General features: G+C 35.2%; 1 protein-coding gene across 6 annotated transcripts; it reads right to left on the minus strand.

The window, feature by feature from the left end:
- Positions 1-24: 24 nt before the first annotated feature.
- Positions 25-13,829, minus strand: LOC114287020 (Cysteine proteinases superfamily protein). 6 transcript variants are annotated; one of them, XM_028230281.2, is made up of 12 exons: positions 13,387-13,829; positions 11,188-11,250; positions 10,232-10,585; positions 9,946-10,118; positions 7,768-7,841; positions 6,404-6,458; positions 5,429-5,503; positions 5,259-5,332; positions 5,115-5,163; positions 2,621-2,705; positions 1,235-1,291; positions 25-498 (listed from the first exon to the last, which is right to left on the minus strand). In XM_028230281.2, the coding sequence occupies exons 3-12, from the start codon at positions 10,557-10,559 to the stop codon at positions 449-451; spliced, it is 1,020 nt and encodes a 339-aa protein (XP_028086082.2). In that variant the 5' UTR covers positions 10,560-10,585; positions 11,188-11,250; positions 13,387-13,829; the 3' UTR covers positions 25-448. The 6 variants fall into 6 exon arrangements, with proteins under 6 accessions (XP_028086082.2, XP_082729419.1, XP_028086081.2 ...); XM_082873293.1 differs by having other exon boundaries at positions 13,413-13,592; XM_028230280.2 differs by lacking the exon at positions 11,188-11,250 and having other exon boundaries at positions 13,387-13,769.
- Between the last annotated feature and the right edge of the window lie 3,304 nt (positions 13,830-17,133).

A 17,133-nucleotide genomic window follows, 5' to 3' on the forward strand; every position in this document is an offset into this window, starting at 1 on the left:
AATATAATCCGAGACAGACAGAACTGAAACAGAAGAAGAAAGACGCTAGATAGCAATTTATTATTATATAAATAAAAATAACAGCAGCAGCAATGACCAAAGAAAAACAAAACCTCCAGCGAAAGCTAGAAATAAATCAATGAATGAATAAATAAGAAGAAAATAGCTTCAAAAAAAGGATTAGGAGCAAGCCAATAGTCATGAAAATTATTATGTACAAGGAAAGAAAACGCATATTAACAGCAGGCAGCAGCAACAGCAGCCAATTTCTCATCAATGAAGTTGAAAACCAATGGATGGGAATGGTGTACCCACCAACCAAGGAAATCCCACTAAGAGGAGCCGGAAAGTGGTAAAAGGTCAGCAAACTGAAGCTTCTGCCCGCGACAAAAGAGTTGAGTGTGAAATTTGCTGCGAACCCCATGAGCATTGTCCGTGGTTACTAACTTCAAAGCATCCACCACTTCTTCTTTTTCTTCATCTCTAATGCAGGAAGATCTAAGAATAAAGTAACGTGTCAAGAAGAAGAAAAATGTCAGAACTGTAAAAACTAAGCAACAGATACTAACTAAATCCAGGAGAGGAACAAAATTCTATTGTGAAAGCAAGAGGAACATGTTACATGGTGAAGCCAGACAAACTCTAAAAACAAAGCAAGCAATTTGATTGAGTTTTCAGAACTTGTTTTCTGATTCTGATTTTTATTTTTAGTTTTTTGAAAAAATTAAAATCTAGTTTGATAAAAATAGACACCAAAAAAGATATCAAAAATTGAATGTATGATTAGAACTAAATGGCTACAGAATTAATCACCAACCGAAATATGTGGCTTAATACTCTAATGTTTGTTTGGGCGGACTGGATTAGCATTCCCATGACTAATAGTCCTATGACTACCAATCTGTTGGATTATGTATCCTATCTTAACTAATAGTCAAGTTTAAAATAATTAGTCCGTACTTCAATTGTTTAACCAAACATCGGATTAATAATTTTATTGGACTATTAGTCCAATCCCAAGCTCATGTCCACCCAAACAAACATGGCCTAAAAGCAAATGGGCAATGCCATAAGGAATAAATTAAGCAGGGAAGAAGATAACTGACATTCATGCTCATACACAAAAATTGTTATTAATGTGTACATTGTAAGAAATGAGTTTACAACTATATCATTCTTCGTTTCCCACAACATCTAGTGTCAGTTGTGGTATCAAAAGTTGACATATGCTTACCTCCTTCTGGATAAATGGAGTTATAATGTACTTCTGCCCAGAAGCTCAAACATATAACTGCACAAGACAAATCATGAAGCTTTAATGCCATCATCTCGACAATGATAAAACAATGTAACCAAGGATTAGCTAAAAAAAACACTTTAAATTTATCCCTCTTACAGTTAGAAATGCAACCAATTGTCAAAGTTGGTAATAAAAAACAGAACTAAATGATATACAATTCTAAGATAATAATAACATGAAACAACTTGAACATGAAGTACAAAATAGATCAAATGAAGCAAGTGGAACAGAAATGGTCAGAGTGAATCATAAAAGCTTGTGAGCTGCTAAGCATGAGAATGCAGGTTGGAGTTTGAGAGCAGCCAGTTTGTGTAAATTTGTCTCCAATCTTACCTCTACCTCCCAACACCCTCAGTTTATGGGGAACAGCACTGGCAATGTAATTTTGCGATATGATTTGTGTTTACAACCTTTCACCTCATCAATCCAATTTGAATTTTACAGACTGGAAACAAAATTACCCAACAATGCTTAGAAGCCCTTTTAAGTTATTGAATTTTTCTCAAAAGATTCAGAAACTTCTCCCTAAATAACTCCTCCCAAGGAATCATTAAAACCTCAAAAGAGCTCAATTCCAAACAATCCATTCATTCTTGAATACAATATACAACTAGTGAAATTCTTTTAGACCATAAAAACATATCATGAGCTAAAGTTCCTGATAAAACCAACATGACAAGTTTATGATTGAAAAGGCATCAAAAGCAAGTTGAATTCTCTAAAGAAGACTCATTTAACCTATAAAAATATTTTCATCAGTTTATTTCCTTGATGGGTGAATTAAAAACAGATTTTTTTATTGTTTCCAAACTTAGACACAATCATAAAAACAGGTGACAATGGTATATGAACAGAGAAACATCGTTATTCTCTCAATGCTTCTACCATTAGGTTGTTCCCCTGAGGTAACACTGCAGACACCCTTTCCTGTGTGTCCATTTTACTTTGATGCACTTCATTCCATTTGACGCTAGGGTGCATCATTCTGCATGTTCTTTGTTTTATTTCTGCTGATCACTACCATTTAGGATCTTAATACGGATAACGTGTTCTCAACAAAACTTTATTTTATTTTATTTTATATATCATTTGTAGGGATATCATATAAACTTGTGAAACATTATTCTGGGTTTTTTCCTGTTTTGTGTTTATTTGACCATGTTTGTGTGTGTTGTGTTGATCACAACAATATATGATAAAATCAGCGTGATCCAGTTATCCGTAATGACTTTCCCACTGTATTAGTGGCACAGAACAACTATTGGAGAGATCAATTGTGCATCAACTTTCAGAACAAAAAATTGAGATGCCATCACTTACTTCTTTTCGACTTTTGAGTGTGTGGAAGAATCTCAATGTAACAAGTATCCTTAAATGACGTTATGATAAATATCTTAACACCATACTGCAATAAAAGTATATCCAAGGATTAGTCATGGATGGGATAAGTACTATATAGCACTATTAACTTGAAATCATTCATTAAAAAACAGAGCCAGAAAAGAAAGTCAAAACTGTTCATTTAAAATACAAATATGTTAGGCCCTTAAAAAATAATAAACAATGTACAAATTTCAAAGATAACTCTACTCTGAATCTGCAAGAGTTCAAAACAAAAAGGAGCCCAAACTAATATCCCATTAATGAGTGTGCTTTAGTTTAACCATCAAGCAAGAAATGCCTTCAAACAGTTACAACTCAATCAATCCAATAAAGCTGAATGAAACCCAAACACAGGAAATTTAATGTTTTATCGATAATACAGCCTGGGGAAAGCCTATGGTGTGCACCCCCTTGGGGGGTGCATACCATATGCACACAAATTGGCATAACTTTATCACAAAATTTTGTAACATCAACCACAAAATGCGTAACCTCACCACAAATTAGCGTAGCAAAATGTCCAAAATTTTGTGATTCATGTTAGAAAAGTTTGTGGCTTGGTTACGAATTTTTTTGTTACAACAATTTGTGGTGAGATTACGCCTTTTGTGGTTGATGTTACGAAATTTTGTGGTAAAATTAGCCAATTTGTGGTATGGTGTATATGGGTATGTTTCCCTACAATCTAATCTATTTAATAATAATCACCCTATGTTTCAGGCAATTATTTTAGCATGACAACATACCTAAAACCAATTAATTTTCTAGCATAAGAAAATTATGTTAAATAAACTTGTTTACAGGTGTGGGTTACAGCAATACAAGGGTAGGTCTAACCTTTAAATCCTCCTAAACTCCAACAACAACAAAAAAAGAATAGGGGGGCACTGATAAGATTGCCAGAGTTGTAAAATGAGTGCAGGTACTGATACAAGAAAAGAAAAAATATGTTCAGAGGAAAGGTGAAGGCGCAAAACTTTCCAATAACTTCAGGAATTGCAAAAAGAAAAAAGAAAGCAGTTATATTGTTTCACTAAAATTGTAGAATTTTGTAGAAACATCAACGTGTAAGGTAGTTTTTAAGGAAACCTCAACTTTTATCTCCTCCCCTGGAGACCTCCACCTTTAGCGAGCTACTCTCTAGGCACAAGGTTCGGCAGCCCAAGGGGCTATTACATATTACATGATGATTTCAGAGGGTTCCAAAGCCATTATAGGCTACTATAGTGGCCAAGATGAAATCCGTACCCGTAATGGCTCATTAAAGTGTTGTAATGGCTGGATCAGTGTCATAGCAGCCCATTGTGGTGCCATATGGGATGCTCATCATCATATGAGTCTTTTTAATAATTTTCAATTTTTTTTAGTTATTTTAAACTCCAAACTCTCCAAAACTCCCCTTCTACTTAGATTTATCTAAATGAACTGCATTCTACAAGTTTTATGAATAAACCTTGTATCTTTAAAATTTAAAAAAAAAAAATGAAAAGTTGTTCCATTTTGTTATCAATTCAAGTTAAATTTTAATTATTATTTTTTAATTCTTTCATTTGATACAAGCTAGAGTTGTCAGAACTAACCTTAGACCTATTACTTGATTCAGGATCCAGCTTTGCTTTATTGGGTATTTAAATTTCAAAGTAATGTTTGTGAGGCCTTTGTTTGTAATCCCACTTAACACACACCATTCCTTTATCTTAACACCTTTTAATTTTAAGCACCTCTCCCCAGTCATAGAAATAGAATGATAAGTATCCGTCCAAGTTTGTCTACTTAAGCTTAATTGTTGGCATAAATACAAAATGCAATTTGATTGAAATAAGAACCTTTGGGCTAAAGAAAAATCACTTCAAAGCTTTCAACCAAGGCCAACATCAATATGAGCAAAATATTTTGCAGTCTCAACCACCCATTATTGTAGGAAAACCTTCTTTCTCTTGATTAGGACTCAGTCCCACAACACCCATCTGTTTTGTAGACCCACAATACAGACACATGCCTTGACCACCATGCTTCCAGTATGAGGCTCAACACAATATGTGAACCTATATTTATCTCCACCTCACAAAACTACTAAATTCTTTTAGAAAAGAAATATGAAGCAACTTCACAAGCAAATTCTTGAATAAGGTTGAGGTCAAGATCAAACTGTGATGTGACCAAATTTCAAATTGTTTGAATTTAAGTTAATTACAGATGATCGTAGCATCATAAGATCAATCGGTTCTTGCTTGAGCAGCAGTTCAATAAACCCATAACTTCATACAAGATATGAAATAATTCACATAGAGGGAAAATTATGAACAGTTAATGAAGGATAAAATGAAAGCAAAGTGCAAAGATATGAATTTGTGAACAACAGTTGAAGCCATGGTCACCAAATAGCTAGATAATGCTAACATGCACATGAGAGAGAAAGAGTTGTTAATACCGCATCTGCAGCAGCCTGCAATGTGACATGATCACCCCACTCACCTGTCCTACAATGATTTACATCAAAAAATATTAATGAGCATGACCAGGTTTTATGAAAAGCATAGATGCCAAAAAATTCAAGTGAAGAATGCTGCCATACTTGCTAATATGCTTCAAATAGTCATTGTAAGCCATTGGAACATAACCCTCATATAATTCTGGGTGCGATTTGAGCTGATTACATTGTTGCATTGCAAAGATAAACATTAAAACTTTAGGTCCAGTGGAACACTATGCAATGGCATCAAGAAAATAAATCAATATACCAACCTGACCAACAACTTGTTCTCTTACAAATTTGTGGTGTTCAGTAGTACGGTAGATTTGATCTGACAAAGCACGGAACTGAGAAAATAAGAAAGTGGTGAGATCATAATAGAAAGAACCACTAAAATATAAGTAGGGTCTTCTCACATTACACATAACTAAATCTACCACTAGCTGTTGACCAGGGGGTGAGGAGGGAGCACAGAAAACCTCTAAAAAATCAATCACATAAGTAACAGTAATCAGCATGATTTGCATGCCAAAACTCCTAGCACAATCAGCTAATACTTAAGACAAAATCTACTTAGAAAAGGTGCAGCATTCTAAATCGAAACCCGACTATGACTGATTGGTAAGTGCTAACACAGTGGAAGCTAATTTTGCTGTTAGTGTAAAACTTTACTTTTAGTATCAATTCTAAAATTTTAACTAATTAAATTTTTAGCACCAAGAATTCAGCACCTAAATTTTTTCAATACTGAGATCAAGCCTAACCTCATCTCTTTTGATCCAGAAAGCCTAAAAGCTTTCTTCTACCATCTGAACCCAAGCAACTTTCCATAGCCAAAACCCACTCGTAGGCGGCCTTAGTCCAAGTTTTCTAAAGTTGTCCTACATCATATTCGAATTTTAAAGATTTCTCTATAACCACAAACTCAATGGAATAAATCAGATGAGCAAATTTTTCCTACATACAAAGAAATGCAAATGATTCTTTTTTCAAGCGCGACTGTAATGCAATTACTAGAGCATATTATCAAGCAGCATACATAAAATAAAAATATAATACAAGTTATCATAGTCCACTAAATGTATTTTCATACATTTTCAACTCACGACAATATTTATATTATAACACTATCATCTCTCACAACAACAAAGCACAAGTACACAGATTATTGACAACAATAATCTATAACGGAAAATTCTAACCAGAAAAAAAAAATGAATGCACTGTTAAGAAGGATAAGAACTAACCTGACAGTTACCATCTCCTTGAACCTTTAGCTCAACCAACTCATACAAAAGCAATCTGAAAAAGATCAAATATTTTTGCTATTAAAAACTACTATACTAAAACCAATTTCATTTGCATTACATAAAAAGAAAAGACAAAGCGAAGACATTTAAAGACCAAGGAAGAGATGCAGAGGGCGAACAGGAATGTGATAAGCAATCTTTCTAGATATCATTTGTCAAGACATGTGCAAAAGTTGTCAGTGCCCAACAAATAAACAAGGTTGCCTTCTCTTTTTCCCCTATAGGAAAACAATAATATCAAGATAGGTGCCGACTGGAAAGACAATGCAAGGTTTCTTCAAGAACAAAAGAGGTGAAGCCTCACAAAAGAAAGGTCAATTAAGTGCCAAAATCCACACAAAAACTTGCCACCAAACATAAAAAGTTAAAAACTGAACAAAAGCTCAAGGCAAATAAGCTCTCTCTGAGAGTTCCCATTGTGATGGTTCCCTTCACCATTAGTCGACTTTTTCTCCATGGAGTGACTCGCATAAAAAGAAAGATTGGTTATCTCATAAATCACATATCGATATATCTTCAAGAACTAAAACTCACAGATTTGGCCCAACTAGCATGGGTGGACCAATCACCTACACTAACTTCTTAAGTCATCCCAAGGAAGGAAGCTTAGACAAGGCCTCATCAACTCACTTCAACTTAACAAAATTATAGTCCCAACTACATGGAGCTACCAACATGAATTGTATTGTCCATATCCGGCCAGCTTTATACGGAGTCATATCCTACATTAGTGAAGCCAAATGTCTAGCTTAACCAGATTTGTTAGCAAAAACCAGAGCAGTAGAAATCCATATTCTGAAGGTGGTCTCCAAAGAAGTTTGAGTTTCAACTTTCCATGTCTAACAAGGAAAGCATCCATTAGAGTTCGATTTCTCTACACAAAAGCCCATTGAAAGACATAAAACTGAAGCCCAATTTTTAAAAATGAGAAGCAATGCAAAGCCAAGAAACCTCTTTGCTTGTTAAAACTTGTACATTTTTTTTAACAAGTTCTGAAATACTTCAACTAGAACCGGCCTACGCAAGCAGGTGATGGGCTCAAAATTATAAGTTTCCTCATAAAGTACTCTTTAAGCTAGAGAAATAAACAATGATAAGCATAACTCTAATAAGATTAAATATTGAAGCTGGAGATCCAAGAATCAAGGAATTCCTGGCTTGGAAGCCCCCAGGCAAATAAAACAATAGAAAAAAAAATCCCCCAGTGAAATTTTTTTTTTGAAAAGACATACAAACAATAAACGCAGCAGCCATATACATAAAAATAAAACAAGTATAAAGAGAAAAACGTGACACAAAACCTTTCAAGCAATCTTTGATGATCTGTTGTTTCTTCATCAACCGAGGGTATTTCTCCGTTAATCTTAGGAACATGCTGCACAAAGACAGTAATAAATATGGAAATGTCACTTCCAATTCAGTTTAGATACTTAAAGGCTATAGCCTACAAAACCAAGTAAATGAGTCGACACAGACGCCAAGCATTGTTTGTTGCAATATAAACCAGCATCAAGACAAAAATCTTCTCAAAAGGAAAAAAAAATTAATGCATCTTTGTGATGTAGTGTGTTTCCTATATTACACAAGTGCGTGCCTAAAACAAAGATGAACATTTCTTGTCCTCAATTGGAAGAAAATTCCATACCAAGCAATTCTCCCACTCACATTAGGAAACTTGTTTGTTCTCTATAGTCAGGCGAGTGACCCATCATGACAAAATCTTATACAAACTTGAGGCTTGTTCAAGTTAGGAAGAAAGTTTAAACTATTTGTATATGAAACTATTAAAGACGGAAAACATAAAGCATTTAAACTGCAAAAATTTAGTGTAAAGTTTCAAGGATACAATAAAAATGTCCCTTTTCCCAATTTTTCTTATCTAAAATAGGGACCACTGCATGATGGAGTGGTAAAAGCACCGGCAATCAAGCCTGAAAACAAGTGTTTGAGCATGAGGCAGCCAATCATATTGAATAAAGCCCGACGTTTGTAGACCCAATTCATCGGTTGCAACACCAAGGATTAACAAACCAGCAGTTAAGTAATGGCCTCTTTAGCTGTTAATTGAGAGCTTTGTCCCCACCAGTAGACTGTTATAATTCTACACTTATTTTTCTCTGATCTTGTGATTTAAATATAATGAAATTATCGTAGTCAACACATGGCTATAGACGTGTGAAGGCACTAAATGCAGTCTTTTAACTAATCTACCAACAGAATATAGAAGAGTGTTATTAAAAACCGGGAAAAGACCAAGAAGAGAGGCATAAATAGACACTCAGGATAACCAGTTATTGCAACTTTCACATTATATATACAAGCAAATTGGGTGGAACTGGCTCGACCTAGACAATTTTTCAAAAAATTATTACATTTCTAATTTTCTAGAATACACTGTATTTATTAAACATATAAAAACTACATAAAGGCAAAAGCACAAGACATCCTTGTAAGATTTACTAGGACAACAAAAACATACATATTTCAAGAAAGGAAAGTTATCAAGCAGATTAAATGCATTTGATTCTTATTTCACTTTTTTCTATTGTTTCTTTTTATTCAATTTGTTAGAACACCCGTTGTCTCAAAAGCTTAAGCCTGTTAGAGATGGGTCTCACTTAAAAAAGCACTTGCTCTCCACCATAAGAAGGCTACAAAATTTATTTTTATTTTTTTGTTATTTTCCATTTAAAATAAAAGATAAAATTTTGAATTTTTGTTTAGTATTTGTATCTCAAAAATAAGAGAAGAAAGAAATAATCATGAATGGTTGATACTAATATTATAATGGTCAATAGCCAGTAAGGTTCAAAAGCAATATCTTTTGCTTGCTTTGTTGCCATCCATGTTAGAATATCAATTTTCAAGAAACTTAAACTATTGGCAAATAGGCCCCAACAACATACGAGCTTAATACACATTATTGGACCTATTTCCTAGCAACTTGAGCTTTCAGGTGAGTTGCTCATAAAAAAAATTAAGATGATATCAAAGTAAATGATGTTTCATTTGTCATTCCATAAAAGCAAGAAGAAAAAAAAAAGTTCTAGAGATAGAAAAAAATGTACATTGCATTGCCATAAAATATACACATACACAATGAAGAAATATGAAAAATATAACAAAAGAGAAATGCTAGAGACCCACAATTTAAGTCCCACAATTCACCCACAATGACATGGCAAGGGACATGGGCCTCACATGATTGAGTTTGTGGCAAATCAAAAGTTGACACATAACATATCATGTCATTGTTTTGTAGGTATAATTGTGAGACTTAAATTGTGGGTCTCAATCTTTTTCCTTAAATAACTATGCTCTTACAACCAAAATAAGCATACAGGAACAGGAAGGCAGAACTAATCAAGAAACTGATGTGAAAATAGACTACCAGACTAGCAACAAACAAACTTCAAAATAAAGGAATCTTCCATTCAACTTTTAAGGCAAGAATATTACTCCAAAGTAGATACACTTACAGGAATAGGAACCATCTGATTCAACCTCTTTCCCACTTCACCATCAAGAGTAGACTCATCTGCTATCTCCGGTGAACATGACTGGTCCTCCAGACCAAGTGATTTTTCTTCTGTGCTAGAACATGAACTGTATTTCCCCCTTTCATCTGCATCTCTCTGATTGTTCCCATCCTCTACACATTTGATAATATAATCAAAACAAATCAGAAAAGAGAAGTTTTTCGGAAAAAAAAAAAACCAATTCAATTAATAAATCAAAGTGCAACAGCTGGTTTTTCTCAAATACCAAAACTGCAATGTCTCTTTGAAGGACCCCGCCAATCCTGAGCAAGAATGGATGCTTGCAAATGATCTTCCCCAGCTTGTGAAGATGCAGATGCTTCTACTGCTGCGAGTCGTGATAGTTCTTCTTGAAAAGCACGTGCAATTATCTCATCATTCTCTACTTCATTGTGCTTTGTCTCACAAAAATCTTCTTTGACATACTCAACTTGTGATAAATCCTTGTCATAATGAACTATACTACCAGGAGAACCATCAGTGGATACGCTGCAACCATCTAGAAGATGGAGACCCCAACGAACAACATCAGGGTCTTGCTCATACATAATCATCTGCCTTTATTATCTCCAACAAGACTCTGCAGCAATTTAATTTTAAATTTTCCCATAGCGGACTTTCATTATTAAATCTTTCAGACTGATTATTAAAAAAAAAAAAAGCAGTAAACTTTCTATCTGGACTATTCAGCTTTGATTTTATAAATTACCAGCAAATTTTGTTGAGCTTGTAATTCATTGCATTTTCCACATCAATATCACTTTCAATAACCAGAATACATAAGGTGATCACAAAATTGTAAACAAGTTACAAAAAAATACAGCATTTCTGCTATTTTTCTTTTATATGTCATGATTTGAGACGAAGTGACAACTTTATTGCCAGAGCCATACTCCCAAGTAGCACAGTGTATGAGATCAAGATCAAACAAATCATGCCATCACAAATTTTCTTCATATGAGATTTTTACTCCTCAGACCACCACAAACTCATACCACATTCTAATGGGCTAGGTATCTCTGACTAGTTAATCAAGCAGCCCATTTCTCTAAATTGACATAAGGACAGTTTCGATACTTAATATAGAAATATCATAGTTTAGCTCTTACCAAGAAACTCATTCTAGATACAACCATAAAACTTAAAACAAGGACAGATGTTTAAGAAAGGAAAAAAGCATACCAGAATCCAAAACACCTCAAAAAGTTAAGCCATCAATATATGGCAATTCAGTAAACTCAAATTCTGCAGAAAAAGAATTACCCAAGAGTTTGTGAATCAAAAGCTATGTAATGAAAAATGAGAGAAGCTATAAGACACACAATCAACCAGGGGGAAAATGTGATTTAGTGACTAAAACTGCTATCAGACAGATGGCAGAATAAAAAAGAAAATCAAAATCAGAAGATTGTCATCAAGGATTACGCTTCAGATCTGTCATCCAGGATTCCGCTTATGATCTATCTAAATAATAAAACTTGAGTTAAATCTGAAAGTCAGAAGACATTTTTTCATCCTTCAGACTACTTTTTCTAAAGCAGACCTATGAGCAAACCAAACCAAGCCTTAAGTCCCATCAAATGGGGTCGGCTACATGAATCATTCTTTTCCACTTGATTTTATCAACGGCCATCTAATTAGTCAAATTAACGAGATTCATATCTCTATTTACTAACCCACGTCAATCTAGGTCTGCCGCTTCCTCTAACACTTCCATCTACCGTCACTGTATCACATTTCTTCACTACTACTTCTATTGGTCTCCGCTGTTGTATATGATCAAACCATCTCAATCTATTCTCTCTCAACTTATCTTCTATCGGTGCTACTCCTACCCATTCACGAATATATTCATTCCTAATTATGTCTTTTACAGTTTTGCCACATATCCACCTTAACATCCTCATCTCAGCAATACTCATCTTATCTACATGTTGTTTCTTAGTTGTCCAACATTCTGTCCCATACAATATCACTAGTCTTATAACCATTCTATAGAACTTTCTTTTTAGTCTAGTGGGTACTCGTTTATCACAGAATACCCCAGACGCACTCCTCCACTTAAGCCTCCATGCCTTAATTCTATGGACTACATCCGCTCCAATCTTCCCAACCGTTGTGATGACTACATTCTATACATCACAAAGACACAGATTTTAACTCTTTTCCACCACATCAATAACAAATGTAATTCTCTCCTAAATTGTCCAATATGGAAAAGGAAATTATCCCTCAATTTGATTTCCAAGTACTGTTATAACTCTCAGACATACAAAACTCCAATGTACTGCAAATCTCCATCGAAGCCTATTTCATATTTCATATCTACCAAATGTAGCAGAAAAAAGGCTTCTGCATACCTTAAGCTGTAATTTGAATAACAGCTTAACTCCAAATTGCACACAACAATGAGGGTCTAAGACCGAACCTTTCCAATTCAATATCTACATTCAGAAAAAGTAGAGTAAATGAATTTTGTTCATTATTCTGTCTTGACATTCAATAAATACCTTTCCTGAATACACATACATCATGCCATATTAGCTAGCCACAAATTTTCAAACTTACTTTCTTTTTCAGATAAAAAAACACGACAACAACAAGACTTGATCTCTAAAGGTAACACTTGGCCTACAAGACAGGTTATTCGAGGGGGCAAAAAAAATTCCATTTACATAAAACCTTCCCAGCCTATCCCAAATCCCAAAAATAAATAAATAAATAAAATAAAATAAAATAAAACAGAGAGAGAGAGAGAGAGAGAGAGAGAGAGAGAGAGAAGTTTAGAACAAACTTCAAACTACATACACATACTTAATCTTTGCCCTCATATACCCAATACCAACTATTTAAGATACATATTCCTTAATCCTTACATAAGGACGGAGAATAAGATTGAACTGTTCCATTACTGAAGTTCATCAAAATTGCCTCAAGGAAAGCAAGAATTTTTATGCAACAGTAACCATTTAAAAAATAATAAAAAAACATTTGCCTAAGGACAAATTTTCTAATTGAATTGCCATATCCAAATTTTCTCTCCAGTAAAATTTTCTACATTTCTTTTTGTTGTTCTGGTATACCCAAATTGCAAGTCCTAAAATCATTCAAACCTAAATTTAAATATCACAACTCCTCAACCCAGAAACTCTCCAGATTAAATCCTTCACAAAATGCCAACATAATCATTCAAAAACAACTAATCATTCCAAACTTAAGCATCAAGAAATCTCAAACTCAAAAAAGTAAGAGAAAATCAAAATGCTCCAAAAGATCTCAGAACCCTAGCCCTAATGTGAAACCTCAAAAAACTCGTATCGTTTATTTCAACAAAGAATCCCAAAAATCAACATCAAAACATTAAGCATACAGTGTACCTACCTTCAATTCGAAAAAAAAAAAAACACCTCTTATTGATCGAAGTTCGAATACAGATCTTCCAATTCGAAGAGAACGCAAAATCGAGAGAGAATTTAGCGAACGACCAAGAACGAAGTCACAGTTCCACACATGACCGCGCCAGAGGGTAAAGGTCAAGCAACTTTTTGAAATTTTAATCGTCACGGAAGCTTTTTTGGGGGCTCGACAATTTGGAGTGGGTGAGAATTGCCGTCTATTTAAGCGTGCTTTTTCGGAAATTCTGTTACGATGTGGAACCGACCTCAGAAGAGTGGATTATTTTGTGAGTCGTTGGGTTGTGTGTGTGGGGTCGGTTAGAGACATTCCCTTTTATTACGCGTGGAGATTTTCTTTCTGATTTTCCCGGGAAATTTTCTGACTCCCTTTCAATTTAACTAATCATTGTGATTTGGTAAATCTTGCCCCCAAAATTATGATTTGCCATTATTGTAATAAAATATATTTTAATTGATTTTCTTTTATTATTATTATGAGTGGAATACTAAGGAACGAGTTGTTAAATTTTAAGATAAATGAATTATCAGATTTTTATTATTGTGAATTTTTATATAACCAAATTGATAAAATTAACAAATTGGATGATAATGGGATAAATAAATAAATTGAATAAAAAAAAAACCCTTGTGAATAGCTACAAGGTGCAAAAAGGAATTTTTTTTTATTTTATAGATTGAAGTACAGAGATAGGAATTTTAGAGATTTTTTAATTTATTATAACCAAGAATGATACATCAATAAACCTTATTCATTTTAAAAATAATTTATATTATATTAATTTTAAATTTATATCATATAATTTATTTTAATTTTCAAAATATAAATTTCAGATATATAATATTTTTTATTTACTCTGATTTACTATCAGAAAGTCCCCGTACTTAGAGAAGTATAGTTAAAGCTTGGAATATTATTAGTGAATCCACCAAATGAGCTACTGGAGATAGAGTAAAACCTCATTTTGGAATTACTTAGGCTTCGTTTGGGAAATGGGTTGGCTTTTTGATTTTTTGACTTTTTTGACTATTTTAGTCTGGGACTAAAAAACTTAATTTGGAAAAGGCTTTTGATTTTTTTGGCTTTTTTGTGAGAAAAAAAATGTAATGATTATGAATTAGATGTGATGTTTTGCCTTATTGAACTAAAAAGCCTATTTTATTTTTTTGTAATTATTTTAACCAAAAAAGTCTAAAAATTAACTTTCCAAACAACGCCTAAGTGATGTTACCTATCCTTTGTTATCACTTTTACTTGTCCCTCATATTTGATTATTTCCTCGTACAAGTCACATCAAGATTCACTCTATTTGTTTTTGATAGAAATTATTTTTTATATTTAATTATAAATCTTGAAATTTTAAAATATTTGAGAAAGGTATCCTAACATGTTCAAAATTCATTTAAATGCGTCACTCCCTTGACAGTTGGACTATATTAGATAATAAATTTTAATAAAAATTTAAAAAGAAAAAAAAATTAGTAAAATATAGATGAAATGTAACCTAAATTAATAATCCAAACATAACCTTAGCCAACATCATATTAGCATTAAATAACTTCCCTCGATAGATTCAAACTTCAAATATCAGCGCATACAAATGAACTTCTCAATGATATAAGAGGGGCTTGGTTGTCCATAAATAGTTTTTGTCTACAACTGATTTAAAAAATAACAAGGTTTACATTTGAAAACAAAGTTGGTTGACAGCTTGTGCGCTTGTTGATGACATTTTTTTGATGCAACAAAGCTATTATCAAACTGTGGGGACATATTTTTTGAATACCAACACGTGGCATGGTGACGCCGACGTGTCAGCCGAGGTGCCACGTGCCCTGGTAGTTACGCCGAGGTAATCTCGGAGAAGCCGAGATCATCTCCGAAGATGTCGGAGTCCGAAGATAAGGGACAAGAGTCCTAAGGCAAAGAGGGGACTTAGTTAAGATAAGGATAAAGCTCTTAGGGAGTTTATCTCTATCCCTTAAAGAGTCCAGAGTAAGCACTAAGATTGGAGTTCATAGAAGTCATACTTCTAGTTGGACTTGGATTGAGTACATTATAAAAGAAAGGCACCCCCGTGGGTCTAAGGTATGTAATTCATACTTTGAGTATTCAGTTTAATACTTGATTATCCTTGAGAATCATACTGACTTGATCGTCGGAGTGCCCCCGGGTGGAAGAACCACCGCCGGAGCTTTTCTTTTCTGTTACAGGTTGCTGGAACCATCTATTCTGCCGGTGCTTAGCTGCTGATCACTAAACGGGCAGTGTGGTCAGATTTTTACCCACACAATTTGGCGCCGTCTGTGGGAACGAAGGAAGAATAGATGGCCAGTAACGGACAGCAAGGAAACGCTGGGGACGATGCTCCTTCTGGAAGCAGCAGACCGATTAACCTTGACGCCGAAGGAGACAATCACAATACAGAAGCCCGTGACCAGGGTCACAGGGAGAACAACGATATCCAGGAAGGTGACACAACAAAAAGATCAAACCAAGGAAAATACTACAATGAAGACAACCTCCAGGTATGGAGGGACAGGTGCCTACGCAGAGACGAGGAAGTAAAGGAATTAGCAAACAAGTTGGCGGACCTCCAGTCGGTCGTCAACTTCATGATGCAGAACAATGTTATGCAACCACCATACCCGCTGCAAGATACGCCAATGCCAGCAACCAACACCCAGAAGGGTGGAGGAAAAACAATCCCCGAGGCCCCTCAACATACCAGGAGCGGAAGGCATTCTCACCGGCCTTCCAGGGAAGTCGGACGAGAAAGGACGAGGCAAGAAGAGTCCCGAAGGACGCAACACATGAAGAATCCAGACCCCAAAGAACATCGACATGTTCAGGGGCAAGTACTCCACTTTGACACAACCCATGAAGAGAGACCCAAACGGACCCACCTCGAGGCCGAGAGCAGTATACCAAAAAGACTAAAATCGAAAGACAGCCGAGCTCCAGGGAGGAGCAAAGAAGACTTAAGGGACTACCTCAAGAGGAGGCAGCAAAATGCAGAGGCCGAGGTAAACTCCCCAGTAAAACCGAAGACAGCCTTCTCGGTAGAACTGGACAAATTCGAACCACCCAAGAGGTTCAGTATGCCGAGGTTCCAAATCTATGACGGTAAATCAGATCCAAACTTTCATGTTGGGCTATACCTAAATTCAATGGCACTATATAGCGGAAACGAACCATTGCTCTGCAAGGTATTCCCCTCATCCTTTGGAGAAATTGCATCTGATTGGTTCCACAAGTTACCGAAAGGAAGTATAAAGACATGGGAAGTCCTGGCCGAGATGTTTGTGGCCAGGTTCGTGACCAACAAGCTGCAACCCCTGAGGGTTGATGCTTTGATGGCTCTAAGAATAACCAAAGAAGAAGGCCTTAGGGCCTATGCGAAGAGATACTACGAGGTGTTCAACCGAATACCTGAATGCAACCAGGAAGTAGCAGTCGTGTCTTTCAAGAACGGCCTGAAAGATGACTGCCCACTACGGAAGTCTTTGGCAAAAACACTACCAAAGAGCATGGAAGAACTCATGGCACGAATTGAGAAATACGCAAGGGCCGAGGAAGATACGTCGGGAAACAAAGAGGTGAAGCAAGAAAAGGGAAACGGCTCGCCAAAGCAAGGCCGAGTCAACAACGGACTCACCAGGCAAGAAATAGAATTAAGAAATAAACAGGCGGTAACCACGGTATTCCGGATCC

The sequence above is a fragment of the Camellia sinensis genome, chromosome 1 (assembly GCF_055761805.1).
Source record: "Camellia sinensis isolate YWXY chromosome 1, ASM5576180v1, whole genome shotgun sequence".
NCBI classification, from domain to species: Eukaryota; Viridiplantae; Streptophyta; class Magnoliopsida; order Ericales; family Theaceae; genus Camellia; species Camellia sinensis.

What these genes read in the sequence shown, in the direction of transcription:
- LOC114287020 (XM_028230281.2), bottom strand. Translation starts at nt 10,559, where the DNA reads ATGATTATGTATGAGCAAGACCCTGATGTTGTTCGTTGGGGTCTCCAT. An exon ending in GAGAACAAGTTGTTGGTCAG is followed by an intron (nt 5,333 to 5,428) that starts GTTGGTATATTG and finishes CAATGTAATCAG; the next exon opens with CTCAAATCGCACCCAGAATT. An exon ending in CACTCAAAAGTCGAAAAGAA is followed by an intron (nt 1,292 to 2,620) that starts GTAAGTGATGGC and finishes TGTCTTGTGCAG; the next exon opens with TTATATGTTTGAGCTTCTGG.